Source organism: Nomascus leucogenys, chromosome 10 (assembly GCF_006542625.1).
Source record: "Nomascus leucogenys isolate Asia chromosome 10, Asia_NLE_v1, whole genome shotgun sequence".
In the NCBI taxonomy this organism is placed as follows: Eukaryota; Metazoa; Chordata; class Mammalia; order Primates; family Hylobatidae; genus Nomascus; species Nomascus leucogenys.
In genome coordinates this window covers 41,236,419-41,264,402 of record NC_044390.1, presented here as the reverse complement: position 1 = coordinate 41,264,402, position 27,984 = coordinate 41,236,419, and the positions used below count along the sequence as shown (strand labels likewise).

Below are 27,984 nucleotides of genomic sequence, written 5' to 3'. Positions count from 1 at the left end.
GTGGTGCCCTGCGCGTGGCCGGCCCGGCCCCCGGCCTCCGGCGGCCCCGCGGCGGCGCTGGTTGTTGTCGTGCGCCGCGGCCGCCCCGCCCCGCCCCCGCTCTCTCCCCTCCCCCCCGGCCCTGCGCACGGGCCGCCCCTCCCCCCGCCTCCCCGGCCCCTCTCACGGTGCCAAGATGGCGGCGGCGGCGGGCGGCGGCAGTTGCCCCGGGCCTGGCTCCGCGCGGGGCCGCTTCCCGGGCCGGCCGCGGGGCGCCGGCGGGGGCGGGGGCCGCGGCGGACGGGGCAACGGGGCCGAAAGAGTGCGGGTAGCTCTGCGGCGCGGCGGTGGCGCGACGGGGCCGGGCGGAGCCGAGCCCGGGGAGGACACGGCCCTGCTCCGTTTGCTGGGGCTCCGCCGGGGCCTGCGCCGGCTCCGCCGCCTGTGGGCCGGCCCGCGGGTCCAGCGGGGCCGGGGCCGGGGTCGGGGCCGGGGCTGGGGCCCGAGTCGAGGCTGCGTGCCGGAGGAGGAGAGCAGTGACGGGGAATCCGACGAGGAGGTGAGGCCGTCGGAGGCGTCCTCGGCGCCGGGTGGGGCGGAGGCCGGGGCTTCCAGGGGTCTGGGTTGCCCCGGGGGCGGCGTGGGCAGGCCGGGTCCTTAGGGTTCCTTCGGAGAGACGGGGCACTGAGGGAGAGCGGCTGCATGCAGCTTCCGGGGGAAAGGGCCTCTGGAAGTGGGTAGAGAAGCCCCGGCTGCAGCTGGGCACTCGCGCCCAATGTCGGTCCCGCTGAAGTGTCTTGGGCCGATCCTTTTCGGCAGCTGGCAAAGCTAGGGCGGTGGAGGTTTGGGCAAGGAGGCAGTGGGGACTGCATGCCCAGCCAGTCGTGGTTGACAGCGGCAGCGTGGCCTTGGCAGACAGGTTGGAGCTGTCTGGGCTCTTACCTGTGGGCCGCCCCGCCGGGCCTCGCAACCTCCTGGTTTCTCCAGGGCCCCAGTTCCTCTTGGCATCTCAGGTGGAGTGGTGAAGGGCTTCCTCTTGGGGCTCGGGTTGAACAGAAGTGGGATGAAGGCCGGGACTGGGCACTCTAGCAGGTCAGAGCTCAGCTCAGGATTTCTCCCCCAGCCTTTCAGAACAGGCAGGAAGGTGTGTGGGTTGCGTTACCCTGGACGGTTAATAACAATTTGAGGGCTCGCAGTGGAGCCTGTACGAAAGCCATCTGATGCCCTCCCCGCCCCTCCACTTGCGGTCCCTGTTCCCAACTTAATTCAGAAATAAATTGTGGCCCGAAAGGGTGTCAGTGGAGATTCCACTTTGGTCTGAGTTGGACTCTGAAGGAATCTGAGTATGGAGCCTGCTGCCTTTCCTGAGGAGACACTGTCGTCTTCTCTCCTGGGCCAGTGAACCATGGCTTTGGCTGTGCTGGTGTGGTCCGGCACTGGGGATCGGAGTTCGAAATACCTGGCGCCTCCATCCCTAGGGAGAGACCCTGTCTTCCACTACCCGTGACCTTTGAGTCGTTTTCGTTCTTTTTAAATAGGCAGGGGTATGCTAAGTGGGAACTGGGGATATTCCTCGATACCTCAGGTGGAACGAGGGCTTTGGCACTGACTGCTGTTTCTCCCCTCCACCCCTGGTCCCCTAAATCAGGAGTTTCAGGGTTTTCATTCAGATGAAGATGTGGCCCCCAGTTCCCTGCGCTCTGCGCTGCGATCCCAGCGAGGTGAGTGACGGGGGAACTCCACCTCTGTAGTGTCACAGGAATTAATCCTCGCCCTTCGTGTCAGCTCTTCCCTGTTCAACTAGCCTCTGTCAGTTGCCGAATGTGTTCTGTGTTCAGAGTCCAAGCTAGTCTGGGCAGCGGGGGAAACACACAAGCAAGACTTAGTCTCTGCCCTCCTGGAGCGCCTTCCTCTGTCTGCAGGGCTGGCTTGATCCATCTTCCCACAACTATTCTCCTTTTAGGTCGAGCGCCCCGAGGTCGGGGTCGCAAGCATAAGACGACCCCCCTTCCTCCTCCTCGCCTAGCAGATGTGGCTCCTACCCCCCCAAAGACCCCTGCCCGGAAACGGGGTGAGGAAGGCACAGAACGGATGGTGCAGGCACTGACTGAACTTCTCCGGCGGGCCCAGGCACCCCCAGCACCCCGGAACCGGGCATGTGAGCCCTCAACCCCCCGGCGGTCTCGGGGACGGCCCCCAGGACGGCCAGCAGGCCCCTGCAGGAGGAAGCAGCAAGCAGTAGTGGTGGCAGAAGCAGCTGTGACAATCCCCAAACCTGAGCCCCCACCTCCTGTGGTTCCAGTGAAACACCAGACTGGCAGCTGGAAGTGCAAGGAGGGGCCCGGTCCAGGACCTGGAACCCCCAGGCGTGGAGGACAGTCAAGCCGCGGAGGCCGTGGAGGCAGGGGCCGCGGCCGAGGTGGTGGGCTCCCCTTTGTGATCAAGTTTGTTTCAAGGGCCAAAAAAGTAAAGATGGGACAATTGTCCTTGGGACTCGAATCAGGTCAGGGTCAAGGTCAACATGAGGAAAGTTGGCAGGATGCCCCCCAAAGAAGAGTTGGATCTGGACAGGGAGGGAGCCCTTGCTGGAAAAAGCAGGAACAGAAGCTGGATGACGAGGGAGAAGAGAAGAAAGAAGAAGAAAAAGACGAGGAGGAGGAAGAAGAGAAGGAAGAAAGAGCTGTAGCTGAGGAGATGATGCCAGCCGCAGAAAAGGAAGAGGCAAAGCTGCCACCACCGCCTCTGACTCCTCCAGCCCCTTCACCTCCTCCACCCCTCCCACCCCCTTCGACATCTCCTCCACCCCCACTCTGCCCTCCACCACCACCCCCAGTGTCCCCACCACCTCTACCATCCCCTCCACCACCTCCTGCCCAAGAGGAGCAGGAAGAATCCCCGCCTCCTGTGGTCCCAGCTACGTGCTCCAGGAAGAGGGGTCGGCCTCCCCTGACTCCCAGCCAGCGGGCGGAGCGGGAAGCTGCTCGGGCAGGGCCAGAGGGCACCTCTCCTCCCACTCCAACCCCCAGCACCGCCACGGGAGGCCCTCCGGAAGACAGTCCCACCGTGGCCCCCAAAAGCACCACCTTCCTGAAGAATATCCGGCAGTTTATTATGCCTGTGGTGAGTGCCCGCTCCTCCCGTGTCATCAAGACACCCCGGCGATTTATGGATGAAGACCCCCCAAACCCCCAAAGGTGGAGGTCTCACCTGTCCTGCGACCTCCCATCACCACCTCCCCACCTGTTCCCCAGGAGCCAGCACCAGTCCCCTCTCCACCACGTGCCCCAACTCCTCCATCTACCCCAGTCCCACTCCCTGAGAAGAGACGGTCCATCCTAAGGGAACCCACATTTCGCTGGACCTCACTGACCCGGGAGCTGCCCCCTCCTCCCCCAGCCCCTCCACCTCCCCCGGCCCCTCCCCACCCCCTGCTCCTGCCACCTCCTCCCGGAGGCCCCTACTCCTTCGGGCCCCTCAGTTTACCCCAAGCGAAGCCCACCTGAAGATCTACGAATCGGTGCTTACTCCTCCTCCTCTTGGGGCTCCTGAAGCCCCTGAGCCAGAGCCTCCTCCTGCCGATGACTCTCCAGCTGAGCCTGAGCCTCGGGCAGTGGGCCGCACCAACCACCTCAGCCTGCCTCGATTCGCCCCTGTGGTCGCCACTCCTGTTAAGGCCGAGGTGTCCCCTCACGGGGCTCCAGCTCTGAGCAACGGGCCACAGACACAGGCTCAGCTACTGCAGCCCCTGCAGGCCTTGCAAACCCAGCTCCTGCCCCAGGCGCTACCGCCACCACAGCCACAGCTGCAGCCACCGCCATCACCACGGCAGATGCCTCCCCTGGAAAAAGCCCGGATTCCGGGCCTGGGTTCCTTGCCGCTGTCTGGGGTGGAGGAGAAGATGTTCAGCCTCCTCAAGAGAGCCAAAGTGCAGCTATTCAAGATCGACCAGCAGCAGCAGCAGAAGGTGGCAGCTTCCATGCCGGTGAGTGTGGTCCCTGGGCCCAGCAGCACACCCAGCCATCCAGCCTCCATTCTTTGCAGCCCCCTGACCTCCCGCCTCCCTGGACACTTTCCAGCGTTGCGGGGAACCCTCAGATCTCGCCTTTCGTGATTCCTCACCTTCCTTTGTTCCTCCCCAGCCCTGGCCCTTCTCTGTGCTAGTTTCCTGTCCCTATCTTTCTTTTTTTTTTTTTTGAGACCGAGTCTCACTTTGTCCAGGCTGGAGTGCAGTGGCGTGATCTCGGCTCACTGCAGCCTTCGCCTCCTGGGTTCAAGAGATTCTCCTGCTTCAGTCTCGAGTAGCTGGGACTACAGGTGCCCATCACCACGCCTGGCTAATTTTTGTATTTTTAGTAGAGACAGGGTTTCACCACATTGGCCAGGCTGGTCTTGAACTCCTGACCTCGTGATCTGCCCGTCTCGGCCTCCCAAAGTGCTGGGATTACAGGCATCAGCCACCACACCCAGCTCCCTGTCCCTGTCTTTCTTCACTGTCCAGCCCCTGACCCTGTTTATTCCCTGCCAGCTGAGCCCTGGAGGGCAGATGGAGGAGGTGGCCGGGGCTGTCAAGCAGATCTCCGACAGAGGCCCTGTCCGATCTGAAGATGAGTCGGTGGAAGCTAAGAGAGAGCGGCCCTCAGTATGCATCGGGAGGAGGGCCCTGAAGAAGACTGGTGGGAGGAGCAGGGCTGCGGGAGTGCAAGCTGCCCACACACACTCCTATTTCTCCCCCAGGGTCCCGAGTCCCCTGTGCAAGGTCCCCGCATCAAACATGTGTGCCGTCATGCTGCTGTGGCCCTGGGTCAGGCCCGGGCCATGGTTCCCGAAGATGTCCCTCGCCTCAGTGCCCTCCCTCTCCGGGATCGGCAGGACCTCGCCACAGAGGGTAGGTGGGGAGACTGGACAGCCATGTCAGGTTTGGGGATGACCCCACACTTGGGTGACATGCACCAAGAGCCTAGGAGAGAGGGAGCCAAGTCAGGTGCTCAGGGGTTAGGTGGCAAGTGGGCTGGAGTGCTAGGTCCTAGAGCAACTTCGTTTGGGGGCACCAGGAACCAGGCACTGTGAGAAAGCAAGAGCCAGATCGTGGGAAAGCAGGGAAGTGAGGTAGAAGCCTGGTGGCTTTGTGGCTCCATCCCCTCCTCCCTGCCTGCTGCAATAGATACATCATCGGCGTCCGAGACTGAGAGTGTCCCGTCACGGTCCCGGCGGGGAAAGGTGGAGGCAGCAGGCCCTGGGGGAGAATCAGAGCCCACAGGGTCTGGAGGGACCCTGGCCCACACACCCCGGCGCTCACTGCCCTCCCATCACGGCAAGAAGATGCGGATGGCTCGATGTGGACACTGTCGGGGCTGCTTACGTGTGCAGGACTGTGGGTCATGTGTCAACTGCCTAGACAAGCCCAAGTTTGGGGGCCCCAACACCAAGAAGCAGTGCTGTGTGTGAGTAGCTGGGGCGTGGCCTCGTTCCCATGGTTGTTGGTCCCGTAGGCTTCCTGCCTTGCTCCTCTTCTGCCTGGCCAGAGCAGTGGGGTTGGCATTCTTGTGGAGAGCTTCCTCTCTTCCCCCAGACCACCAGTCCCCTACCCTGGTGACGTGCTGCTCCCCTCCCCAGATACCGGAAGTGTGACAAAATAGAGGCTCGGAAGATGGAACGACTGGCTAAAAAAGGTGACGAGCTTTAAGGAGCATTTCTTCTCAAAACCATGTTAGAGTTTGTGCTGTGGAGGGAGCTGTGTTTCTTTGCTCTCCTCCCTTGCAGCTCGCCCTCTCTGTCTTCTCCATTGTGTGCTTTCATAGCTCCCGCGTTCATTCCCTGCCCCGCTTCTTTCTGGCTTCTCTCCCAGTGTCCAGTGTCCCGTGTCCCTGGCTGAGCTCAAATCCTACTAAGTCCCCTGTTCCCGCAGGCCGGACGATAGTGAAGACGCTGTTGCCCTGGGATTCCGATGAATCTCCTGAGGCCTCCCCTGGTCCTCCAGGCCCACGCCGGGGGGCGGGAGCTGGGGGGCCCCGGGAGGAGGTGGTGGCCCCCCCAGGGCCCGAGGAGCAGGACTCCCTCCTGCAGCGCAAGTCAGCCCGGCGCTGCGTCAAACAGCGACCCTCCTATGATATCTTCGAGGATTCGGATGACTCGGAGCCCGGGGGCCCCCCTGCTCCTCGGCGTCGGACCCCCCGAGAAAATGGTGCGAACTGCTTAATGCTTTCCCTGTTGATCATGTATTTAGTCTTGTGTCTTTTGTGTAGGAGGGACAAGGCACCCAGACCCAGGGCTCTGTCAGTCTGATAGAGAAGGTGGCTGAGGGCAGAGGAGGAGGCAGTTTTTAGGTGGATGTACAGAACTGGCCTATGAGGTTCTCAGTGAGCCTAATGAGTGAGACTTAAGGGTCATCCTAGGCCTGGTGCAGTGGCTCACACTTATAATCCCAGCGCTTTTGGGAGGCCAAGGTGGGAGGATCACTTGAGCCCAGGAGTTCAAGACCAGCCTGGGCAACATAGTGGGACCCCATCCCTATAAAAGCAAAAGTTAGTTGTATGTGGTGGCACACATCTGTGGTCTCAGCTACTCAGGAGGCTGAGGCAGGAGGATCGTCTGAGCCTGGGAGTTCAAGGCTGCGGTGGGCTATGGGTCACGCTACTGCATTCCAGTCTGGGCAACAGAGCGAGACCCTGCCTCAAAAAACAAGAAAAAGAATCGTCTTGGCAGGTCTTGGTTAGTTAAAGAAGGCCCTGGGAATCCAGGTAACATTTGGGGTTGTAGAAGAAGAGGGGCGTGGAAGGGGAGTGACCTCACTGCTCATTGTGTCTTGCCTAGAGCTGCCACTGCCAGAACCTGAGGAGCAGAGCCGGCCCCGCAAACCCACCCTGCAGCCTGTGTTGCAGCTCAAGGCCCGAAGGCGCCTGGACAAGGTCAGCACGGCCCGCTCCGAGAGCCCCTTCCCTCCAGGAGCTACCTGGCAAGTCAGAGTGACAGACACACCGGAGTGTCGTGGTGTGTCCACACGAGAGGACAGGCCCTGAGGGATGAGGCGGGCCTTGCCTGTCTGGAAAGCAAAGGGGTCTGGATCAGGGTCTGGGTCCAGTAGGCTGGGGGAAGGGCGGTGAGGAGAGGAGTCTGCATCGCAGCCAGACTGGCAGCTCTGAACTCCCCCACCTTCCCTCCCCAGGATGCTTTGGCCCCTGGCCCCTTTGCTTCTTTTCCCAATGGCTGGACTGGAAAGCAGAAGTCTCCCGATGGTGTGCACCGCGTCCGTGTGGATTTTAAGGTATGGCATTGAGTGGGGCGAGTCACAGAGCCTCTGGTTGGAAGAACCTCAATGACTGTGTCATCGAGAAGCCAGGTGGGTCTGCCTTGTATGCCTGGTGGCCCTCTGATCCTTCATCCTCTCTTCCCCCAGGAGGATTGTGATTTAGAGAACGTGTGGCTGATGGGGGGCCTGAGCGTGCTCACCTCTGTGCCAGGGGGCCCCCCGATGGTGTGCTTGCTGTGTGCCAGCAAAGGACTCCACGAGGTTAGATCCCCGCCTTTCTTCACAGACCCCCAGATCTCTGTCGGTCCCCATGGCCTGATTCCTTGGGCCCTCTCAGCTGGGTCTCATCCCTTGGCCCTCTGGCCTCATGCTGTGCCCATCATTCACTCCCCTACCCTGTCCCCAGCTGGTGTTCTGCCAAGTCTGCTGTGACCCATTCCACCCATTCTGCCTGGAGGAGGCCGAGCGGCCCCTGCCCCAGCATCACGACACCTGGTGCTGCCGTCGCTGCAAATTCTGCCATGTCTGTGGACGCAAAGGCCGTGGATCCAAGGTTTGGGCCCAAGGGCCGGCCAGGGTGGGTGGAGGCCTGAAGGTGAGGGCCTCCCTGTGCCAGCAGGTTTCGCCATCTCTGTCTCCACATCCAACAGCACCTCCTGGAGTGCGAGCGCTGCCGCCATGCTTACCACCCGGCCTGTCTGGGGCCCAGCTATCCAACGCGGGCCACGCGCAAACGGCGCCACTGGGTGAGAGATGAGGTTCACCCCCTTGCTTTGTCTCTAATGAGTATCACCCCCACCCCCAAACTTGCTCTAGGCTGGGGCTCTCAGGAGGAGCAGGGGTTGGGGCTCCTCTTAAGAATTTGATTAGTAATATTTTTTCTTCAAAAATTTCACATAGGTCAGATTTATATTCAGAATTTGTATGGAGTGGTTTTAGGGGCTTATGAATCTCAGGTTCCATGGGCTCAGAATCCCCTGCTGTAGCCTGATGTCCTCTCCTGCCCACCTCATGTTCGTCCTCCGTGTCTGTCCTGCGTGTTTTCTCCTCTTACCCATCCCTCCTTGCCTGCTTCCTGCATATCCCCAATTCATCCTCACCTGTCTCCCGCTCATGTTGCTCCAGTCCAGTGCCTGGCTTTCCCCTAACATCGCCCTGCTCCCCCAGATCTGTTCAGCCTGTGTGCGCTGTAAGAGCTGTGGGGCAACTCCAGGCAAGAACTGGGACGTCGAGTGGTCTGGAGATTACAGCCTCTGCCCCAGGTGCACCCAGCTATATGAGAAAGGTGGGGACCGGGCAGGGGAACTGGATGCTGGGGGCCACGGGGGAATGGCCAGGCTCTTCTACAGGCTTCAGCACAGACCTTCTTTTCTCATGGCTTTCCACCTTCTAGTTATGGGACTATCTCTTCAACTCAGGGAACTCTTCCACAGGAGTCCATCCAGTATGTAAAACGGACACATAGCCCCTCTGAGGGTGGTGGGAGTGGAAGGCCTGGGACCCCACTATCTTGGTGTCTGAGGTACTTCCTGGAACCTCACGTCTCCGCTGAGCAGTTTGGAAGCCTTATTCAGGCAGCACATTAGCAAGGCCCCGTGTTCTGCAGAGTCTGAAAAGAGGCCTCATCCTAAGGCCAAGCACAGTGGCTCAAGCCTGTAATCCTAACACTTTGGAAGGCCGAGGCAGGTGGATCACCTGAGGTGAGGAGTTCGAGATCAGCCTGGCCAACATGGTGTGAAACTCCATCTGTACTACAAATACAAAAATTAGCCAGGCATGATGGCGGACACCTGTAATCTCAGCTACTCGGGAGGCTGAGGCAGGAGAATCGCTTGAACCCAGGAGGCAGAGGTTGCAGTGAGCGGAGATCTTGCCACTGCACTCCAGCCTGGGTGACAGAGCAAGACTCTGTCTCAAAAAAAAAAAAAAGCCTCATCCTCAGGGAGCTTTTAGAGACTGGTAGGGGCCCAAAACGGGCATAACGGAGGCAGCAAAGATACTGCTAATCCCTGAACAGAGACGCTTAGGGCTGAGTGGGAGCTCCAGCACCTCTGACTCCTTCTCTTCCCTTCCTCTAGGAAACTACTGCCCGATCTGCACACGCTGCTATGAAGACAACGACTATGAGAGCAAGATGATGCAGTGCGCTCAGTGTGATCACTGGGTGCATGCCAAGTGCGAGGGGCTCTCAGGTGAGTCAGTGGAGCACCCGGGCTGCAGCCTCAACCCTGTGGGGACCCCTACCCCCACCACAGGCCCCAAGAGGACTGGTGGGCTAAGGGTCTTTGCTGGCCTAGGGGCTGCTGGGAGCCCTCACATCCTCTGAAACCACTTTTCCCTTTCCCACTTGGCTATCCTAGATGAAGACTATGAGATCCTTTCAGGACTGCCAGACTCGGTGCTGTACACCTGTGGACCATGTGCTGGGGCAGCGCAGCCTCGCTGGCGAGAGGCTCTCAGCGGGGCCCTCCAGGGGGGCCTGCGCCAGGTGCTCCAGGGCCTGCTGAGCTCCAAGGTGGCGGGCCCACTGCTGCTCTGCACCCAGGTCTGGAGGGCCCTGGAGGCAGGACGGGCCGGGGCCAGGCCCACCCCCAGCCCTGCTAACTTCCCCGCTTTGCAGTGTGGGCTGGATGGGAAGCAACTGCACCCAGGACCCTGCAGCCTGCAAGCTGTGAGTCAGCGCTTCGAGGATGGCCACTACAAGTCTGTGGTGAGTGGTACACCAGGAGAAGCAGGTGGGTGGCAGGAGGAGAGGGCTGGGGTTGCACAGAGGGGACTCAGTCTCTGACAAACCCCCTTACAGCACAGCTTCATGGAGGACATGGTGGGCATCCTCATGCGGCACTCGGAGGAGGGAGAGACCCCGGAGCGCCGGGCTGGAGGCCAGATGAAGGGGCTCCTGCTGAAGGTGGGCTCTTCCGGGGACGCTTGTGGGGTGGGGGAGTGGGACCTTCAGACCCTGCCCTTGCCAGCTCTCCTGGGGAAGCCGGCACTTCTCATCCTGTTAACCCACTCCCCAGCTGCTAGAATCTGCGTTCGGCTGGTTCGACGCCCACGACCCCAAGTATTGGCGACGGAGTACCCGGCTGCCAAAGTGAGCAAGGCTGGGTAGCAGGAGGGAAGCCGGGGAGTGAGGGCAAGGCCAGGGCATGCAGGGGCCACGCTGGGCTGAGAAGAGATGAGCAGAGGTAGGGTCTGGAGCAGAGCTGGAGAGGAGGGTGGTAGAACCCGGGTGAGATTCCCTGGTGGTTCTAGACTAGCAAAGCTTTGTTTCTGCTTCGCGCAGAGCAATGCTGGGGACAAAGCAGTGAGCGAGTCAGATTGGGCTCTGCTTAAAGAGCTCATTGTGGAGCCAGGCAGGCACTGAAGACCCAGATGGTCAGGGCAGTGATGGAGAATACCAGGGGGCGGTGGGGGCCCGGAGGGGGTACCTGCTGGAGCCGAGGTGTCAGGGAAGGCTTCCTGAAAGAGATGACATTGGAGCAGAGCTGAGGAGGAAGAGTATTCCAGGCATGAGGAGCAGCATTTCATATGTCCAAGGTGGCACAAGAGGGCCTGGCTTATTTGGTGGACTGAGAGAAATCCCACGTAGAGAGGGAGTAGCGGGTGTCATGGCGAGTTCAGGCTGGTTTGTGGATGGGCCCCCGTTCAGCTGCCCTTGTTGGGCACATCAGCTGCTAACCCTGCCTGTCCACAGCGGAGTCCTTCCCAATGCGGTGTTGCCCCCATCCCTGGATCATGTCTATGCGCAGTGGAGACAGCAGGAACCAGAGACCCCAGAATCAGGGCAGCCTCCAGGGGATCCGTCAGCAGGTACTGGGAAGTGGGGGGCCAGAAGCCAGGGCCCTGTGTTGGTGGCCTGGCTCTGGGTGCTGATTCTTAGACCTCCCTTCACATTTCCTCTCCAGCATTCCAGGGCAAGGATCCGGCTGCCTTCTCACACCTGGAGGACCCCCGTCAGTGTGCACTCTGCCTCAAATACGGGGATGCAGACTCCAAGGTGAGGGCTGCTGTGTGACGTGCCAGGTTGTGGGGCCTGTTCCCTGGCCCCCCACGTCATGCCACTCTTCTCCTGCCCCAGGAGGCAGGGCGGCTCTTGTACATCGGGCAGAACGAGTGGACACATGTCAACTGTGCCATCTGGTCGGCGGAAGTCTTCGAGGAAAACGACGGCTCCCTCAAGAATGTGCATGCTGCTGTGGCCCGAGGGAGGCAGATGGTGAGGGCGTGGGCCCAGAGAGGTGGGCAGCCCTCTGGCTCTCGGGGAGGCCTCCTCCGGTGCAGACAGCTCTTACTTCACATTCCCTACCTGGCATCCTTTCACTGCCAGGCCGAGGTCTCTTGGTTGCCCTGGGACGTTGGTGCTGATGGCAGCTTTTTCCTATGTGGGCCCTCTAGCCGTAATCTGGGCCTGAAGTGTGGGAGTCTAAAAGTGAGAAGAGTGCCCGTTGATTGAACCTGGGCTGCATGCTTTCCATGCTGGGTGGCGTTGAGCTCTCACTACATCCCCATGAGGTTAGAATTCCCCCACTCCTCAGAGTGGTGCCTGGGCCAGGTACAGAGAGACCTCAAGCACTCTCGGGCGTTGGGATGGTAGAGATTTCCACTGCAGGAGTATCTGTGAGAATGAAAATAACACAACCTCTGCCTGAAAACTGTGTGACAAAGACGATCACACTAATGCCATCAGCAAGCATTAGTTGTCATTCTCGCTTCAAAGAACGAGAGAGAGTTTGGTGTGCACCTGGGCCTGGATGCAGCTGGGGAGAGGCTGCACCTGGGCCTGGATGCGGCTGGGGAGAGGCTGTGCCTGGGGAGAGCCTTTGCCGTGCCAGGTGCCAGGCTAGACAAGGACCCATGCAGACTCAGTGACAGTGGTGCCTGGCGCCCAGCCTCAGCCCTGGCTTCTCCCCTGAGCCACCCTCCCCTACGCAGCGCTGCGAGCTCTGCCTGAAGCCTGGCGCCACGGTGGGCTGCTGCCTGTCCTCCTGCCTCAGCAACTTCCACTTCATGTGTGCCCGGGCCAGCTACTGCATCTTCCAGGACGACAAGAAAGTCTTCTGCCAGAAACACACTGATCTCCTGGATGGCAAGGTGGGCCAGAACTGTGGGGCACACAGCTCCTTCCCCACCTCTTCCTGTTCACTTAGGGACCCCCGTGGCCCCCAGGCCTGGCCCTACTGCCTCTCAGTGTCTCCTCATCTGTTTTCCCAGAGGCCTTTAGGCCAAGCCCCTGACTGCTCAGACTTCGCCTATAGAGTTATCTCTGGCATCCACCTTCCCCACCAATGCAGCCACCTCACTTTGCCACCCCCTCTTCCAGGAAATCGTGAACCCCGATGGTTTTGATGTTCTCCGCCGAGTCTATGTGGACTTCGAGGGCATCAACTTCAAGCGGAAGTTCTTGACGGGGCTTGAACCCGATGCCATCAATGTGCTCATTGGTAAGCTGCCTGCTCTCCACCCTGTCCTCCTGCCCTGTCCTGCCTGCCTCTCCTGACCTCCGCTTTGCACCACAGGCTCCATCCGCATTGACTCCCTGGGTACTCTGTCTGATCTCTCGGACTGCGAGGGACGGCTCTTCCCCATTGGCTACCAGTGAGCGGTCGGGGTGATCCGTGGGGCCAGGGGACTCCATAGCTGGATCCCATTTCCCAAGCATCCTAACCGTCTTGTCCCACACGCCAGATGCTCCCGTCTGTACTGGAGCACAGTGGATGCTCGGAGGCGCTGCTGGTATCGGTGCCGAATTCTGGAGTATCGGCCATGGGGGCCGAGGGAAGAGCCAGCTCACCTGGAGGCTGCAGAGGAGAACCAGACCATTGTGCACAGCCCCGCCCCTTCCTCAGGTGTGGCTTTGGCTCTGTCTTCTTCCTGAATACCGCTCTCCCTAAACAAAGCCTACAGATCTCTGTTCCCCGCTCCCTTTTGGAAAGTCCAGGAGGCTTGCTCTTGCTTCAGTTGCTGTAATGGCAGCTCGCTTACTGGCGTGCCTTGTGTGCCAGGGGCTGTGCCCGGCTTTTCATGGGAAGTGAGGTGGGGAGAGCGGCACGCTGCCTACTTGAGGGGGGTACCAGCTTTTGGATGACTGCAGGGAGCAGAGCACTTACAGCTCCCTAACTTGGGGCTCTGTGCTCATGTAGTGTTCTCCAGTGTTGCCATACTACACCTTGAAGGGGACAGTGGCTGAACACAGTAACATGGTAGGGAAGCTGGAATTGGAACTGGATCTGCTCAGCTCCCAAACCAGCCCCCTTACAGCCACGCTGGCGGTGGGATGTGGCTGAGAGCTGGATGGCACAGGGCAAAGAATGGGCTTGGAGATGGGAGAGAGGTTGTTGTGGGCAGAGCAGGAGGCGGAAGAGATTTGGATGGTAGGAAGGGCTTTATTCCAGGTTGGAGCATGACAAGAATTGGACAGAGGAGGAGGGTACACCCATCCCGTCGGAAACCAGGGAGTTTTGGGTGGAGGAGGGAGATCAGTTTGCAGAGGTTGGGTGGAGCCAGATAATGGAGAGCTGCCAGGCCGGGGCAGGCGGGAGCATCTGATGTGGCAGGGATGCACCAGGCAGGTAAGAAGGTGGTAGGATACGCCGTGCTGGAGGGAGGGCATTTCCACATGGCGTGCAAAGCCTGCAGCAGAGGCAAAGAGGAGATGGCAAGGAATGAGTGGGGAGAGGCCCTGAAGGCCCCCTGGCCCAGGTGTGTGCAAGTTTTGCCGACTCCACGGTGGGCTTGGCCTGGGTGGTCACCGGAAACTGGGGCCTGTTGTGACTGGGTCAGGGTCGGGGGCCTGGGAGGCATAGTGGCTCAGGACGAGGGCATGTGGGCAGGCTTTGGCGCAGAGCCCCTACCACCCCAGTGCCGTTTCTCACCTCTTCAGAGCCCCCAGGTGGTGAGGACCCCCCACTGGACACAGATGTTCTTGTCCCTGGAGCTCCTGAGCGCCACTCGCCCATTCAGAACCTGGACCCTCCACTGCGGCCAGATTCAGGCAGCGCCCCTCCAGCCCCCCGTTCTTTCTCGGGGGCTCGAATCAAAGTGCCCAACTACTCGCCATCCCGGAGGCCCTTGGGGGGTGTCTCCTTTGGCCCCCTGCCCTCCCCTGGTGAGCACCGGGCATGTGGGGGTTGGGGGTGGAGCCGGGGAGGTGGGAGCTGCTGGTAACACCGACCCTCCCCCCACAGGAAGTCCATCTTCACTGACCCACCACATCCCCACAGTGGGAGACCCGGACTTCCCAGCTCCCCCGAGACGTTCCCGTCGTCCTAGCCCTTTGGCCCCCAGGCCGCCTGCATCACGGCGGGCCTCCCCTCCTCTAAAAACCTCCCCTCAGCTCAGGGTGCCCCCTCCTACCTCAGTCGTCACAGCCCTCACACCTACCTCAGGGGAGCTGGCTCCCCCTGGCCCGGCCCCATCTCCACCACCCCCTGAAGACCTGGGCCCAGACTTCGAGGACATGGAGGTGGTGTCAGGACTGAGTGCTGCTGACCTGGACTTCGCGGCCAGCCTGCTGGGGACTGAGCCCTTCCAGGAAGAGATTGTAGCCGCTGGGGCCATGGGGAGCAGCCACGGGGGCCCAGGGGACAGCTCCGAGGAGGAGTCCAGCCCCACCTCCCGCTACATCCACTTCCCGGTGACTGTGGTGTCCGCCCCTGGTCTGGCCCCCAGCGCCACCCCTGGAGCCCCCCGCATTGAACAGCTGGACGGCGTGGACGACGGCACTGACAGCGAGGCCGAGGCGGTGCAGCAGCCTCGGGGCCAGGGCACTCCTCCTTCGGGGCCAGGAGTAGTCCGGGCAGGGGTCCTTGGGGCCGCAGGGGACAGGGCCCGGCCTCCTGAGGACCTGCCATCGGAAATTGTGGATTTTGTGTTGAAGAACCTAGGGGGACCTGGGGATGGAGGTGCTGGCCCTAGAGAGGAGTCGCTTCCCCCAGCGCCTCCCCTGGCTAATGGCAGCCAGCCCCCCCAAGGCCTGTCCGTCAGCCCAGCTGACCCCACCCGCACATTTGCCTGGCTCCCAGGGGCCCCGGGGGTCCGGGTGTTAAGCCTTGGCCCTGCCCCTGAGCCCCCCAAACCTGCCACATCTAAAATCATCCTTGTCAACAAGCTGGGGCAAGTATTTGTGAAGATGGCTGGGGAGGGTGAGCCTGTCCCACCCCCAGTGAAGCAGCCACCTTTGCCCCCCACCATTTCCCCCACTGCTCCCACCTCCTGGACTCTGCCCCCAGGCCCCCTCCTCGGCGTGCTGCCTGTGGTCGGGGTGGTCCGCCCTGCCCCACCCCCGCCGCCCCCTCCCCTGACGCTGGTGCTCAGCAGTGGGCCAGCCAGCCCACCCCGCCAGGCCATCCGCGTCAAGAGGGTGTCCACTTTCTCCGGCCGGTCCCCGCCAGCACCTCCCCCATACAAAGCCCCCCGGCTGGATGAAGATGGAGAGGCCTCAGAGGATACCCCCCAGGTTCCGGGGCTTGGCAGTGGCGGGTGAGTGCGGGTGCTGAGGCTGGTAGAGCAGGCAAGGGGGCGGATGGGTGGCAGATGCGGCTCATCCTTCTTGGGCTCGCCCTCCCAGGTTTAGCCGTGTGAGGATGAAAACCCCCACAGTGCGCGGGGTCCTTGACCTGGATCGGCCTGGGGAGCCCGCTGGGGAAGAAAGTCCTGGGTGAGTGGCCAGGCCCCTCTCCCTGGAGGGTCTGGGACCTCTGTCCTTCCCCTTCCTGACAGGTCTCTTCTCGCAGGCCTCTCCAGGAACGGTCCCCTTTGCTGCCACTTCCGGAAGTTGGTCCTCCCCAGGTCCCCGATGGTCCCCCAGATCTGCTGCTTGAGTCCCAGTGGCACCACTATTCAGGTAGGGACCGGCCTTGCCCTCTCCCTCCTTGCCTGTGCTTGGCTCAGCTGGGTGACTCACAGATGCAAAATCAGTCCTCTTTGAAAACCAGTATCTACTCCCGGGGGCCAAGCCTGAGGCTCGGTGCTAGAGTTAGAGATGACCTTGGGGAGCCTCTGGCCTTGTGGGAGAAACAGACATGGAAATGACATTTCGCCTCTTCGTGGGATCCTCTTAAGGGTCTTTGTCCAGCATGCCCAAGAGCCTAGGGGAGGGCCTCAGAGCCTAACCTGCCAGGAGCTAAGAGTTAGCTTCCTAGAGTAGCCAAAGGTGAAGTTCTAGGATCATCCAGAGAGAATGCAGCCCAGCTAGCACCCAGATGAGGGTCAGGGACAGTGGGAAGATCAGAAGAGTGGCGTCCCAGAGGCCCAGGGAAGGGAGTCGTCACATCTCAGCTGCCACAGAGACTGCCAGGCCTGTGGAGTCTAGGGTTGGTGTCCAGTGAGAGCAGGTGGCACAGGGTGGGGTGTTGTGTCAGAGTCCAGAATTGAGACCATGGTTGAGGAAGGCAAAACAGCCCAGGCACTTGGCCAGAGTTCAGCTAAGGATCAGGAGCGGGAGGTGGGCTAGCAGCGTGGAGATGCTTGGTGTGAGGGCCGAGACAGCGGAGCCATGGATGGCGGGGAAGGGCAGGCTGGGATGGAAAAGGCAGTGGGAAGAGGCCTGGTGGCTGGTTTTGAACTGGTGACCTCTGAGGTAAAGGAGAGGAGGGGAAGCAGGTGTTTATGCAGAAACTGTAATACGCGGGGTGGAGGCCCCTGGAGGAGGCTTGGCTGATGGACTCCTTGAAGCTGGCGGTGGAGTGGTGGAGTTTTCTGTTGGTCCCTGAGGGCAGTGGCTGGGGAAGTGGCTGCGGCCAGGTAAGCTGGTGGTTGAGCAGCCTGAGGCTGGGATTTTGTGGTGGCCCAATCCTGTCCAGATGTTTGGATTTTCTCATGACATAGAGCTCAGTTGCTGAGCGGGGAAGCAGAGTGACATGGATTGAGAGTGCTTAACTCAGAGGCTGCTTATGTCTCAGAGATGACATGAGAATATGGCAGTGGCCTTGGGAGGTCCCTGTCCTCAGGGATCAGACCACATTTTGGTGCGGGACACAGACACGTTAGCAAGGGCAGGTTAGAGTGGGCACTGAGAAAGCGAGCAGTGAGAGCACCTGCCAGGGTTCCTGTGGTCAGTCCTGCCGTGTTCGGGAAACAGTGGAGGTGAGGGTTGGGGGACACGGGGAAGAAGTTGTCAGAGGTGGACTCTGGGGCACTGAGGCCTGGAGAGGACAGGAATAACACGGCAGGAGTGTTGCTTTAGAGTCTCCCTTGGGGCAGGGGAGAGGTGGGGCAGGGTGGCCTGGAGAGGTGACATCGGGAGAGTGTGGCCATGTGGGTTTTGCCTCTCGTAAAACCTGTTCCACTCAAGCTTTTGTGCCCCCAACCCCCAATGGTCAGTCCCCAGCCCACACCTGCTTGAGCAGCAGCAGCGTTTGGTGCAGCGGATCCCTCCTGCCGTGAAGCGTTGTCTTCCCGGCTTCCAAGGCTGCTCCTGCTCTCACCTCTGGTCTTGCCTCCTTGCCCACAGCTGTCAGTCTAGATGTGTCCCGGGGCCCTGGCCTTGACTTCTCTGTATGCTCACTCCCAAGGGCTCCCTTCCTGCTTGGTGGCTGTCCTCCCGTCTGTGTTCTGATTGTCTCCACATTGCTCTCTCCAGCCTAGACCCTGTCCCTGAACTGTGGCCTCCTCCATCCCGTCCTGCTGCCTGCCCACCACCTCCACCAGCAGGTTGCAGGGGGAGGTTTCTCAGAGGCCTCTCAAAGTCAGCGTGTCCCAAACTGAGCCCTCCACCCGCACGCCAAACCCATTCTTCTTTTGCCTTCGCTGTCTCAGTCCATGGAAGTTTTATCCTTCCAGGTGTTCAAGCCCAGCATTGTCCCAACCCCCAGCCCCCTTCTTCACATCCACATCTACGTCAGCACGTCTGTCTGCCCCGTTTAATCTGTTAACCCTCGAGAAATCCCCTAAATAGCTCATAACATACAGTGTACTTGGCTCTGTGCATGTGAGCCTATATAATAATATATTTGTAGCTGGGCACAGTGGCTCACGCCTGTAATCCCAGCACTTCGGGAGGCTGAGGCAGGCGGATCACCTGAGGTCAGCCTGGCCATCATGGTGAAACCCCATCTGTACTGAAAATACAAAAATTAGCCAGGCATGGTGGTGGGCGCCTTTAATCTCAGCTACTCGGGAGACTGAGGCAGGAGAATTGCTTGAATCTGAGAGGCAGAGGTTGCAGTGAGCCGAGATCGCGCCATTGCATTCCAGCCTGGGCGACAGAACGAGACTCTGTCTCACAAAATGATAATTTTATATTTGTAACAGTTACAGAAATTTGCTGCACCTAAAAAAAATAGATGTGCAAAATACAATTCTCTGGTATTTTAAATTTTGTGTGAGAAACAGAATAATGACAGGTAGATGGGATGTATGGTATACTGGGTTTGAGTGAGCCATAGGTGTGTCCTGCAGAGCCAAAAGTCCCCAAGCCTCTGTGGAATGCTCTTGTACCCAAGAAGTCCTGCAGAAGAGGAGCCGCAGGCTCCTTAGGGGAAGAAAATGTCCATTCTGCAGGGCTCACTGGGTAACTGGAGCAGAAGGAGGGCCATTAGACCCTAGTATCTGTGTCTGCGCCTAGGGGTGGAGAGAGTGGTGTCTGCTGGGAGCACAGCGGGGCTCAGGGGCTTTTGAGTCTGGGAAGGGTGATCTTCACTCCAACCTGCTTCTTGGGACCAGGTGAGGCTTCGAGCTCTGAGGAAGAGCCTCCATCCCCAGATGATAAAGAGAACCAGGCCCCGAAACGGACTGGCCCACATCTGCGCTTCGAGATCAGCAGTGAGGATGGGTTCAGCGTGGAGGCAGAGAGCTTGGAGGGTGAGTGGGGGTGGTGCAGTGGCAGGAGGGAGAGTGTCCGTAAAACACCATCCTGACTCAGCTCTGGCTCTGCTGTCTCCCCAGGGGCATGGAGAACTCTGATCGAGAAAGTGCAAGAGGCCCGAGGGCATGCCCGACTCAGACATCTCTCCTTTAGTGGTAAGGGGTGGGCCCCACAGGGGGCGGGGACCTGGATGTCTCCCCGAGGGCACCATGGGCCCTCCACATGACAGGTGTGTCCTCAACATCTCTCCTCAGGAATGAGTGGGGCAAGACTCCTGGGCATCCACCACGATGCTGTCATCTTCCTGGCTGAGCAGCTCCCTGGAGCCCAGCGTTGCCAGCACTATAAGTTCCGTTACCACCAGCAGGGAGAGGGCCAGGAAGAGCCGCCCCTGAATCCCCACGGGGCTGCTCGGGCAGAGGTCTATCTCCGGTGAGAGGTCTGGGGTGTGATGCCTGGGTCAGGGCGCCCCTATGAGAGCTCTTGAGGGTGGGAGTTAACTGTAGAGATTGAAAACTGAGGCCTGGGGAGGAGACACTAGGTCACTTCAAGAGTTAGCCAGGCTTGGTGGCTCACGCCTGTAATCCCGCCACTTTGGGAGGCCGAGGCAGGAGGGTCGCATGAGCCCAGGAGTTCGAGACCAGCGTGGGCAACATGGCAAAACCCCCTCTCTAAAATAAAAATTTTAAAGAGTTCTTTCTAGAGCTGACATCAGAAGAATGAACCCCACCCATTTCCCTGTTAGCTCTGTCTTCAATAGTATATTCCTCCTTCCCCTGCTGCCACCTGCAGGAAGTGCACCTTTGACATGTTCAACTTCCTGGCCTCCCAGCACCGAGTGCTCCCTGAGGGGGCCACCTGTGACGAGGAGGAGGATGAGGTGCAGCTCAGGTCAACCAGGTATGGAGTGTGAGCTGGGGGGCAGGTGGTGGTCTGGAAGGGTCTTAGTGAGCAGGGGTGAGAGAGGTCATTCTGAGCACCAGCCTGGGTGACACTGCTGTCCCTCACCAGACGTGCCACCAGCCTGGAGCTGCCCATGGCCATGCGCTTTCGTCACCTTAAGAAGACGTCCAAAGAAGCTGTGGGTGTCTACAGGTGAGTGGGGTTGGGGGGGAGGATGCCCCTTGGGTGGACGGACAGGTGCACTGGGTAGGGGGTACTGTCTGGTTTCTGTCCCCCTCCCCCCTGAGTTCCCTGTTCGTCCTGCCCTGCAGATCAGCCATCCACGGGCGAGGCCTGTTCTGTAAGCGCAACATTGACGCGGGGGAGATGGTCATCGAGTACTCTGGCATCGTCATCCGCTCGGTGCTGACTGACAAGCGGGAGAAGTTCTACGATGGGAAGGTGGGCTCCCAGTGGCTGTGGGAAGACAGTGGGTGAAGCGAGCCTGTCCACGGGGACAGAGCACCTGATCTCCCTACCTCATCCCTGCAGGGCATCGGGTGCTATATGTTCCGCATGGATGACTTTGATGTAGTGGACGCCACAATGCATGGCAATGCCGCCCGCTTCATCAACCACTCCTGTGAGCCCAACTGCTTCTCTCGGGTCATCCACGTGGAAGGCCAGAAACACATTGTTATCTTCGCCCTGCGCCGCATCCTGCGTGGTGAGGAGCTCACCTACGACTACAAGTTCCCCATCGAGGATGCCAGCAACAAGCTGCCCTGCAACTGTGGCGCCAAGCGCTGCCGTCGGTTCCTTAACTGAGGCCGTGGCCACCCACCACGACCCCTCACACCTCCTGCTGCCGTCGCTGCCATCTTGCCCCTAGCCTGGGGGCTCCCTAGCCCCTCCCAGAGCATCTCACCCCCACCCTCATGTTCAGGGTGGATGTGGGCATGCAGGCATCAAGGGCCCTGCCTCCACCCCTCCAGCCCACCCAGCAATCGCCCCCTTTCTGCCCTGGGGGCCCAGGATGTAGATATTGTACAAAGGTTTCTAAATCCCTTCTTTTCTATGCACTTTTTTATTTAAGAGGTGGGGTCCCAGGTGGGAACCCCCCCACAATAAAGTCTGTCAATGTTTGGAGAGGTGGTATTCCCATTTGTAGGCTATGGGGGCAGGTAGGAACCCCACTTCTACACACCCACCCATCATGACCCAAGGAAGTTCATTAGCCTCATCAGGTAGGTGAGGCCATCATTCAGAATTAGAAGTCAGTCGTGGGGTCTGTTATGGCTTCAGAACAACACAACACAGCAAATGTCTGTAGCAGGGTTGTTTCCCAGAGGGGATTCTGGTGGCCCAGAGGCACCTGGGGTCAGCCGTCCCACATGTGGCCCTGTGTGTATGTTGGAATAGGCCCTTCTAGGGCGAAGAGCAGTGAGGATATCTGTTGGGTCTTTGCCCAATTAGGATTGTACTTCAAGAAGTACTTCAGTGCTAATTGTATACTGGGCTTAGTAGTCAGCAAAGTTCTTTATTGAGTGTTAAGCCCAGCAAACCCCAGATGAGCCAAGCTTGGACAGCACCCGCAATGCGTCTGCCCGCCCTAGCTGGGCGAGGTGTGTGCCAAGCTGGCCCAGAGAGGCAGAGGGCTCCCTTGCCACCACCATCTCAATCAGAGCCCGCAGCGGCGAGCGACTCGGCCTCAGCGAATAGGCAAAGGTGGACCAGGCAGCAGGCAGCCCATATCTGGCGGCCAGGTGTCGAGTAGTGCCATGCGCCATGCCCCCACCTGGCCCAGGCTCAGGGTCCAGCAGTACAATCAGCTCTTCCAGCACCTCCAGCTCATCCAGGAGGCGAGACAGGGGCTGTGACGCCAGACTGGGCAGTTCTGGAAGAAAGAGGGGAAGGGTAAAGGGGAGGAAGAGTGGGCGTCCAGTCCACCTTCCCTGCCCCGGGGCTCCTCCAGGACTAACCCCTGCTCAGGAGTGGAAGTAGAGAGGCCTCCTTCCATGTGTCGCCTGTCTCCAGGGCGCCTGGGGAGGACAGATGCGAGGAGGAAGGGGTGTGGGTGTTGGGGACTCCGCAGACCAAGCCAGGATAGGGATAGGGGTCGGCTTTCTCCTTGGGCCGGCAGAGGTGCCAGAGCAGAATAAACAGGAGGATCGCTGTCACCGCCAAGGTCAGGAGCAGGACCAGCACCAAGAGCGGAAGGAAATTCGGCAAGGCCTGCTGAGGGACAGGCTCAGGGGTCCTCCAGGCAATGGAACTTGCTGGTGAGCTGCGCTCCTGGAAGCTAGGGGCGCCTGGGTTTCCAGGTGTGAGGGGGCAGTGCCCCTTGGCAGGGACCGGCCTCTGGGGATAACGGGTTGGAGTAAAGCTGGAGGCCACACTCCACTCCTGCCCGCTCCCAAACCTCCCAACTTTATATCCTTTAATGGGGCCACATCCCATCTGATATGGTATCTGATAAGGTAGTTGGGCCCCGCAAGGCCCAACTACCTTTTTTTTTTTTTTTTTTTTTTTTTGAGACGGAGTCTCGCTGTCGCCCAGGCTGGAGTGCAGTGGCGCGATTTCGGCTCACTGCAGGCTCCGCCTCCCGGGTTCACGCCATTCTCCTGCCTCAGCCTCCCGAGTAGCTGGGACTGCAGGCGCCCGCCACCTCGCTCGGCTAATTTTTTGTATTTTTAGTAGAGACGGGGTTTCACCGTGTTAGCCAGGATGGTCTCGATTTCCTGACCTCGTGATCCGCCTGCCTCGGCCTCCCAAAGTGCTGGGATTACAGGCGTGAGCCACCGCGCCCAGCCCAACTATCTTAACCTAGGACCTCCCGACCCCTGCAGGCCAGCCACCTCCCGAAACCACGGCCCCACCCCTTACGTGGGGCTACGCCGGCTCCCTACATCTAGGCCCCCCACCTCCGGCACGCCCTTGCCCGGCCGGGAGTCCCATCCGCACCTCTCTGCAGCGCCACGGGGTTCTGCCCCCGCCCGCGGCGGGAGTGGGGGTCACGGCTCCGCCGCCGCAGGGGCTACATAGCTCCGCGCCGTCGGGGTTGCACTGCCCAGAAGAACACTCTCGGAACGGGGGCGTTACGAAATCGCCGTGGTCATTGAGTCCGCAGTTTTCCCGGAACTCATAGTCTAGCGGGAAAGCTGCGCTCCAGTGCGGCCGCCTAGCCCGCCCCTGCGCAGGCAACGCCCTCTCCCTTCGCCCTATCCCAGCGTGCCCCGCCCCTCCAGGACGCTTCCAGCCTATCAGCGTGCGCCCCGCTCTTGTCACTTTTCTCCGGGCTCGCGTTTTCACCCCCCGCCTGCTCTGCACGAAGCTCCGCCCACTCCCGGTTTCTCTACATAAAGCCCACCCCTTCCACGCGGTCCCTATCCCGCCTCTCCAGCCATATCCCTTGGCTGTTGCCCTACAGTAGCCTGCACTATCTGCACAGGCTCTGCCTGCCATCCCTGTCTGATCTGCATAAGGCCCACCGCTAAGACCCCTAAGCAAGCCTCCCTGGCCAGTAGCCCACAGACCTCGCCCCTTCCCCGCTCCCTATCACTTGCAAGCTCCGCCAAAGCAAGGCTTGGTCTCGGATTCTCACCCGGGCAGGGGGGCGGCCCGAAGCGCTGCAGGCAGCTGCTGCAGCACTTGTTGTCTGGGTTCCAGTATTCAAGGCGGCCGCAGTACTGGGAGGCTTCCGGCGGTGGCTCCAGGGCCAGAAGCAGCAAGGCCGTCAGGAGGCATCGTCCAGGCCCCATCTGGGGGGCCGTGATAGCGGGACTTCCAAACACAGCGCCTCTGCTACACTTTCCGGGGAAATCAGGCAGAAGAAAGGACGCGGTGATGTGGGGGAACAGAATTCTCACGCCTCTTCGGAAGCCGGGAATCTACCCCCGAGCCCTCATTCCCCCAACTGAGCCGGTTATCAGAGAAGCCCACAAGGCCACAAGGGGACTAAGAGAGAGGGCTGCGGATCTAGATTGCAACAATGCATATCCCACCTCTGCCATTTCCTCACCCACCCACCCACCCTCCCTTTTCCATCCCTAAAATGAGACAATAATAGCACCTGTCTCATAGGGTTATTGTGGAGAATTAGAACCGTTATTAGAAGTAAAGCAGGGGCTGGGTGTGGTGGCTCATGCCTGTAATCCCAACACTTTGGGAGGCCAAGACAGGAGGATCACTTGAGCCCAGGAGTTCGAGAGATCAGCCTGGACAACAAAATGAAACCCCGTCTCTACAAAAAAAACACAGCACAGCACTTTGCCAAGTGCAGTGGCTCCCGTCTGTAGTCCCTGCTACTAGGGAGGCCAAAGTGGGAGGATTGCTTGAGCCACGAATTACAGACCAGCCTGGGCAACACTGCAAGACTTCATCTCTAAAAACAAAACCAAAAAAACTGGCCGCCGGGCGCAGTGGCTCATGCCTGTAATCCCAACACTGGGAGGCCCAGGTGGGTGGATCAACTGAGGTCAGTAGTTCAAAACCAGCCTGGTCTACATGATGAAACGCTGTCTCTATTAAAAATACAAAATTAGCCGGGCGTGGTAGCACATGCCTGTAAATCCCAGCTACTTGGGAGGCTGAGACAGGAGAATTGCTTGAACCTGGAAAGTGGAGGCTACAGTGAGCTAAGATCGTGCCATTGCACTACAGCCTGGGCAACAAGAATGAAACTCCTTAAAAAATACAAAAACAAAAACAAACTAAAGTGCTGAAAACAGCACCTCGCATATAGTAAACTCAGAGTTTAAGTGTAAGGCATTACTAACTCCCATCTCAATTCGGCAGGCATGGAGGAGCCAGCCCCATACTGGCTGGAGACCACCTCCCAGCACCTCACTTCACCTTTGAATCCTAATCTCCTTGGGGCTAGGACTCCTCCCACCTGCCACAACCGAGTCTCTCCCCCTTGAATAAGCCTCAGATGGAGGTGCTAAGGTTTTCAGCACAAAGGTGTCCCCACCCTACCAGTACCGTTAGGGTCCTGGGTCCCAAGCTGGCCGTGCCAAGTTCCTCAGCTGAAGTTGTGGCCGGGACCCAGTCTTGTTTCCCCTTTTCGTCACATGTGTGGGTGGAGGGAAATGCCAAACCACAGCAAAAACAACTTGATGCCGAAGCGAAACACGCAACTTTATTAAGACAGGGGCAGTAGAAGGTCTCCATGCTGAACAGATTACATTATGGAGCCCAGGAGCCTGGGAAGGATGGGGCAGGAGAGTGAAGGGGGCTTTGAGGAGAGGTCCTGCCAGGAACATCTGTCCCTGTCGGGGGTGAAGGGTAAGGGGGCCAGGGCCTCAGAAGCGGCCATGCTGGTGATCAGAGGAATGCCGACGGTTCCTCTCTCGGGGACGGTGGCCAGTATGGAACCTCGGGGGCGACCTGGGAATAGGAGTGTTGAGAATTAGGTTAGAACCCTGAGGAGTGGTGCAGAGATCCTGCAGGCCTGCCTCTCTGCTCTGGGATGAGGCAGGAGGGTGCTGAAATAACTAGAGTTCTAAGACATGACCTCAGTGGCCAGTATCAGGGGTACTCGGTGGCCAGTATCAGGGGTACTCAGTGGCCAATATCAGGGGTGGCAATCCAGGCTGGTCGTGGATTAGGGGTTCAGGCTGGTTTGGGGATTGGGACTTAGGTACTGGTCTCCAGATGGGGCTCAGAACTACTCTCAGGGTATAAGAGTCTTGGGAATGACCGGGCACGGTGGTTCACGCCTGTAATCCCCACACTTTGGGAGGCTGAGATGGGTGGATTACCTGAGGTCCGGAGTTCGAGACCAGCCTGGCCAACATGGTGAAACCCATCTCTACTAAAGATACAAAAATTAGCCAGGCGTGGTGGCAGGTGCCTGTAATCCCAGTTACTTGGAAGGCTGAGAAAGGAGAATTGCTTGAACCTAGGAGGCAGAGGTTGCAGTGAGCCAAGACCGTGCCTTTGCACTCCAGCCTGGGGAAGAAGAGCAAAACTCTGCCTAAAAAAAAAAAAGAGTCAGCCGGGAGTGGTGGCTCACGCCTGTAATCCCAGCACTTTGGGAGGGTGAGGCAGGTGGATCACGAGGTTATGAGTTCAGACCAGCCTGGCCAAAATGGTGAAACCCCATCTCTACTAAAAATACAAAAATTAGCCGGGCATGGCGGCAGGTGCCTGTAATCCCAGCTACTTGGGAGGCTGAGGCAGAGAATTGCTTGAACCCGGGAGGCGGAGGTTGCAGTGAACCAAGATGGTGCCACTGCACTCCAGCCTGGGCAACAGAGTGAGGCTCCATCTCAAAAAAAAAAAAAAAAAAAAAAGTCTTGGGAACGTTGTTACTGGGGCTTAGGGTCAGGTTCATCTGAGGATATAGGGGCCTTAGGACATGAGGAGACATAGCAGGTTGGTCCTGAGGTACCTGCGCCTGGGTCCCCACCCATAGAGCTGCCTCCGGAGGTTCTGGGAAATGGGTCGCAGATGCATGAAGTTGCAGAAGCCACCTCGGGTACATTCCCTGCATAGAGGGTAGAGAGATGGAGGAGGACATTGTCACTGACAGCCCCTACCACGCATTCAAAGTCTGGGATTCCAAGTGCCCATCCCACCTTTGAACTAGCATACCCCATCTCATACTGGCGACAGCATGACTCCCGGAAGTCAGTGACAGGAGACAGCTCAGCGTGCACAGCCTGCCCGTTGAACCAGCGGTTACTGAGTTCAGCCACGGCCCGCTCTGCATCCTCCTCCCTCCGGAACTGCAGGAAACGTCAGTCAGGGTCAGCAGGAGAACTCAGAGATCTTCAGGGGACTCATTAGCCGCTCTGGGGCTGGACTGGATTTAGTGATGAACTTCAAGCTGAGAGCCTACAGTGGCCACCATCACACATTGAAACGCCTCCACTTCTGGGCCCTAAGTAGGGGACAGCAAGCACCTTGACATAGACGTTGCCCACGAGGTGGTCCCCAAGGTTGTCACACACATTCATCTCTTCAATCTCCCCATACTTCTCCTGCAGTTCTGTGAACACCTCCTGTGGAAGACGGGGAGGAACTCAGCTGAGCTCCCACAAGAAACCCAACCTACCCCTGCCAACCCTCACCTCGAAGAAGCTATCATAGTGCTCCTGCACCTCCACGTCGCTCACATGACCTAGGGGAGGGGGCAGCGTGGAATCAGAGCGTAGCCTACTGGGGGCTGTTCACTTGCCCCCAGGCCTGGTCCCTTACTCACACTGTGATCCGTCTGCAGTTTGGGCTGTGTTCTGTGGATTCCGGTACAGGTTGAGCAGCACTATGGTCTGCACAGAATTTAAAAGGGGCGGGGCCTGAGCTCAGAGGGCAGGGCTGCATGCAAAGAGAGTGAGGCATGAAGGTTGGGGGTGGAACCTTGCACCCCAGCCTAAGCATCATGAGTGCATCGGCGATCCTTTGCCCCTAAGAAACCAGAAACAGGATGGAGGGGACTGGCCAGGATGAAGAGCGGGATGGAGGGGACTGGCAAAGATGAACAGCCGCCGTGTGTAGGATGTACGCATGGGGGCGCGACCAAGTTCCCGGAAGAAGGGCAGGAAGACTGGTGGGAGGAGCCTGCAGAAAGGTCCAATCAGAAAAAAAGCCGGGCGGTGGGGAGGGCCTCAGGAACCCGGAATAGGCGGGACATGGTGACGACGGCCCCAAAAGGGGAAGGGCCAGGGAGGCGTTAACTCCCAAGGCTCCGTGCCGGGTCTCACCTGGCTGAATGTCGGCTTGTTGTGAAGCCGGGAGCACCGGTCCCCGTGCCGGCAGGCCCCGATCTTAAAGTAAAAAGAGCGGTTAACCCTGGAAGAGGTGCAAAGACAAAGGTGAACCGAGGGCCGGGGAAGCGGGGCACCCCAGAAACACCGCCCCACCACCCAGGACCCCAGTACCCCGGCCCCGACCCCCCGGGAGTCCACTCCCAGCGCCCGTTCTCACTTGTCCTTCTCAGTCCCAAATATCGAAGCTAAATATTCAGCCATTTTTACCCAAGGCCTCCAGGTCTGGCTGCGCTACGTCACTTCCGTTTCTTAGGAGCGCTGGGAAGTGTAGTTCGTTGCCGTCTCCAGGCGCGCGCCCT

General features: G+C 59.4%; 3 protein-coding genes across 6 annotated transcripts; 1 reads left to right on the top strand and 2 right to left on the bottom strand.

Annotated features, from left to right (window-relative positions):
• The first annotated feature begins 159 nt into the window (after positions 1-159).
• KMT2B (lysine methyltransferase 2B) lies at positions 160-21,062 on the top strand. Its single transcript, XM_030820116.1, is given in 39 exon segments — positions 160-538; positions 1,628-1,700; positions 1,943-3,160; positions 3,163-3,390; positions 3,393-3,961; positions 4,505-4,618; positions 4,714-4,864; positions 5,141-5,420; positions 5,593-5,648; positions 5,885-6,160; positions 6,790-6,884; positions 7,142-7,240; positions 7,373-7,486; positions 7,632-7,778; positions 7,876-7,971; positions 8,393-8,510; positions 9,304-9,417; positions 9,586-9,770; positions 9,846-9,935; positions 10,029-10,133; positions 10,246-10,319; positions 10,923-11,038; positions 11,134-11,225; positions 11,307-11,444; positions 12,161-12,319; positions 12,549-12,669; positions 12,745-12,823; positions 12,914-13,074; positions 14,109-14,333; positions 14,413-15,706; positions 15,795-15,884; positions 15,961-16,070; positions 18,890-19,027; positions 19,112-19,186; positions 19,286-19,463; positions 19,824-19,931; positions 20,043-20,126; positions 20,246-20,375; positions 20,466-21,062. Coding segments are annotated over 39 exon segments (8,139 nt in total). The 5' UTR covers positions 160-175; the 3' UTR covers positions 20,742-21,062.
• IGFLR1 (IGF like family receptor 1) lies at positions 20,985-24,953 on the bottom strand. 3 transcript variants are annotated; one of them, XM_030820117.1, is made up of 5 exons: positions 24,897-24,953; positions 23,518-23,717; positions 22,878-23,062; positions 21,896-22,274; positions 20,985-21,810 (listed from the first exon to the last, which is right to left on the bottom strand). In XM_030820117.1, exons 2-5 carry the CDS (start codon positions 23,672-23,674, stop codon positions 21,464-21,466), a joined length of 1,068 nt encoding a protein of 355 aa, XP_030675977.1. In that variant the 5' UTR covers positions 23,675-23,717; positions 24,897-24,953; the 3' UTR covers positions 20,985-21,463. The 3 variants fall into 3 exon arrangements, with proteins under 3 accessions (XP_030675977.1, XP_030675978.1, XP_030675979.1); XM_030820118.1 differs by having other exon boundaries at positions 23,518-23,722; positions 24,897-24,947; XM_030820119.1 differs by having other exon boundaries at positions 21,240-21,810; positions 21,896-21,955; positions 23,518-23,722; positions 24,897-24,947.
• Positions 24,954-25,027: 74 nt separating this feature from the next.
• U2AF1L4 (U2 small nuclear RNA auxiliary factor 1 like 4) lies at positions 25,028-27,928 on the bottom strand. Of its 2 annotated transcripts, none has more exons than XM_003280049.3 (6): positions 27,843-27,928; positions 27,620-27,707; positions 26,822-26,920; positions 26,511-26,644; positions 26,308-26,403; positions 25,028-25,301 (listed from the first exon to the last, which is right to left on the bottom strand). In XM_003280049.3, the coding sequence occupies exons 1-6, from the start codon at positions 27,884-27,886 to the stop codon at positions 25,217-25,219; spliced, it is 546 nt and encodes a 181-aa protein (XP_003280097.1). In that variant the 5' UTR covers positions 27,887-27,928; the 3' UTR covers positions 25,028-25,216. The 2 variants fall into 2 exon arrangements, with proteins under 2 accessions (XP_003280097.1, XP_004089246.1); XM_004089198.2 differs by having other exon boundaries at positions 25,032-25,301; positions 26,308-26,404; positions 26,570-26,644.
• Between the last annotated feature and the right edge of the window lie 56 nt (positions 27,929-27,984).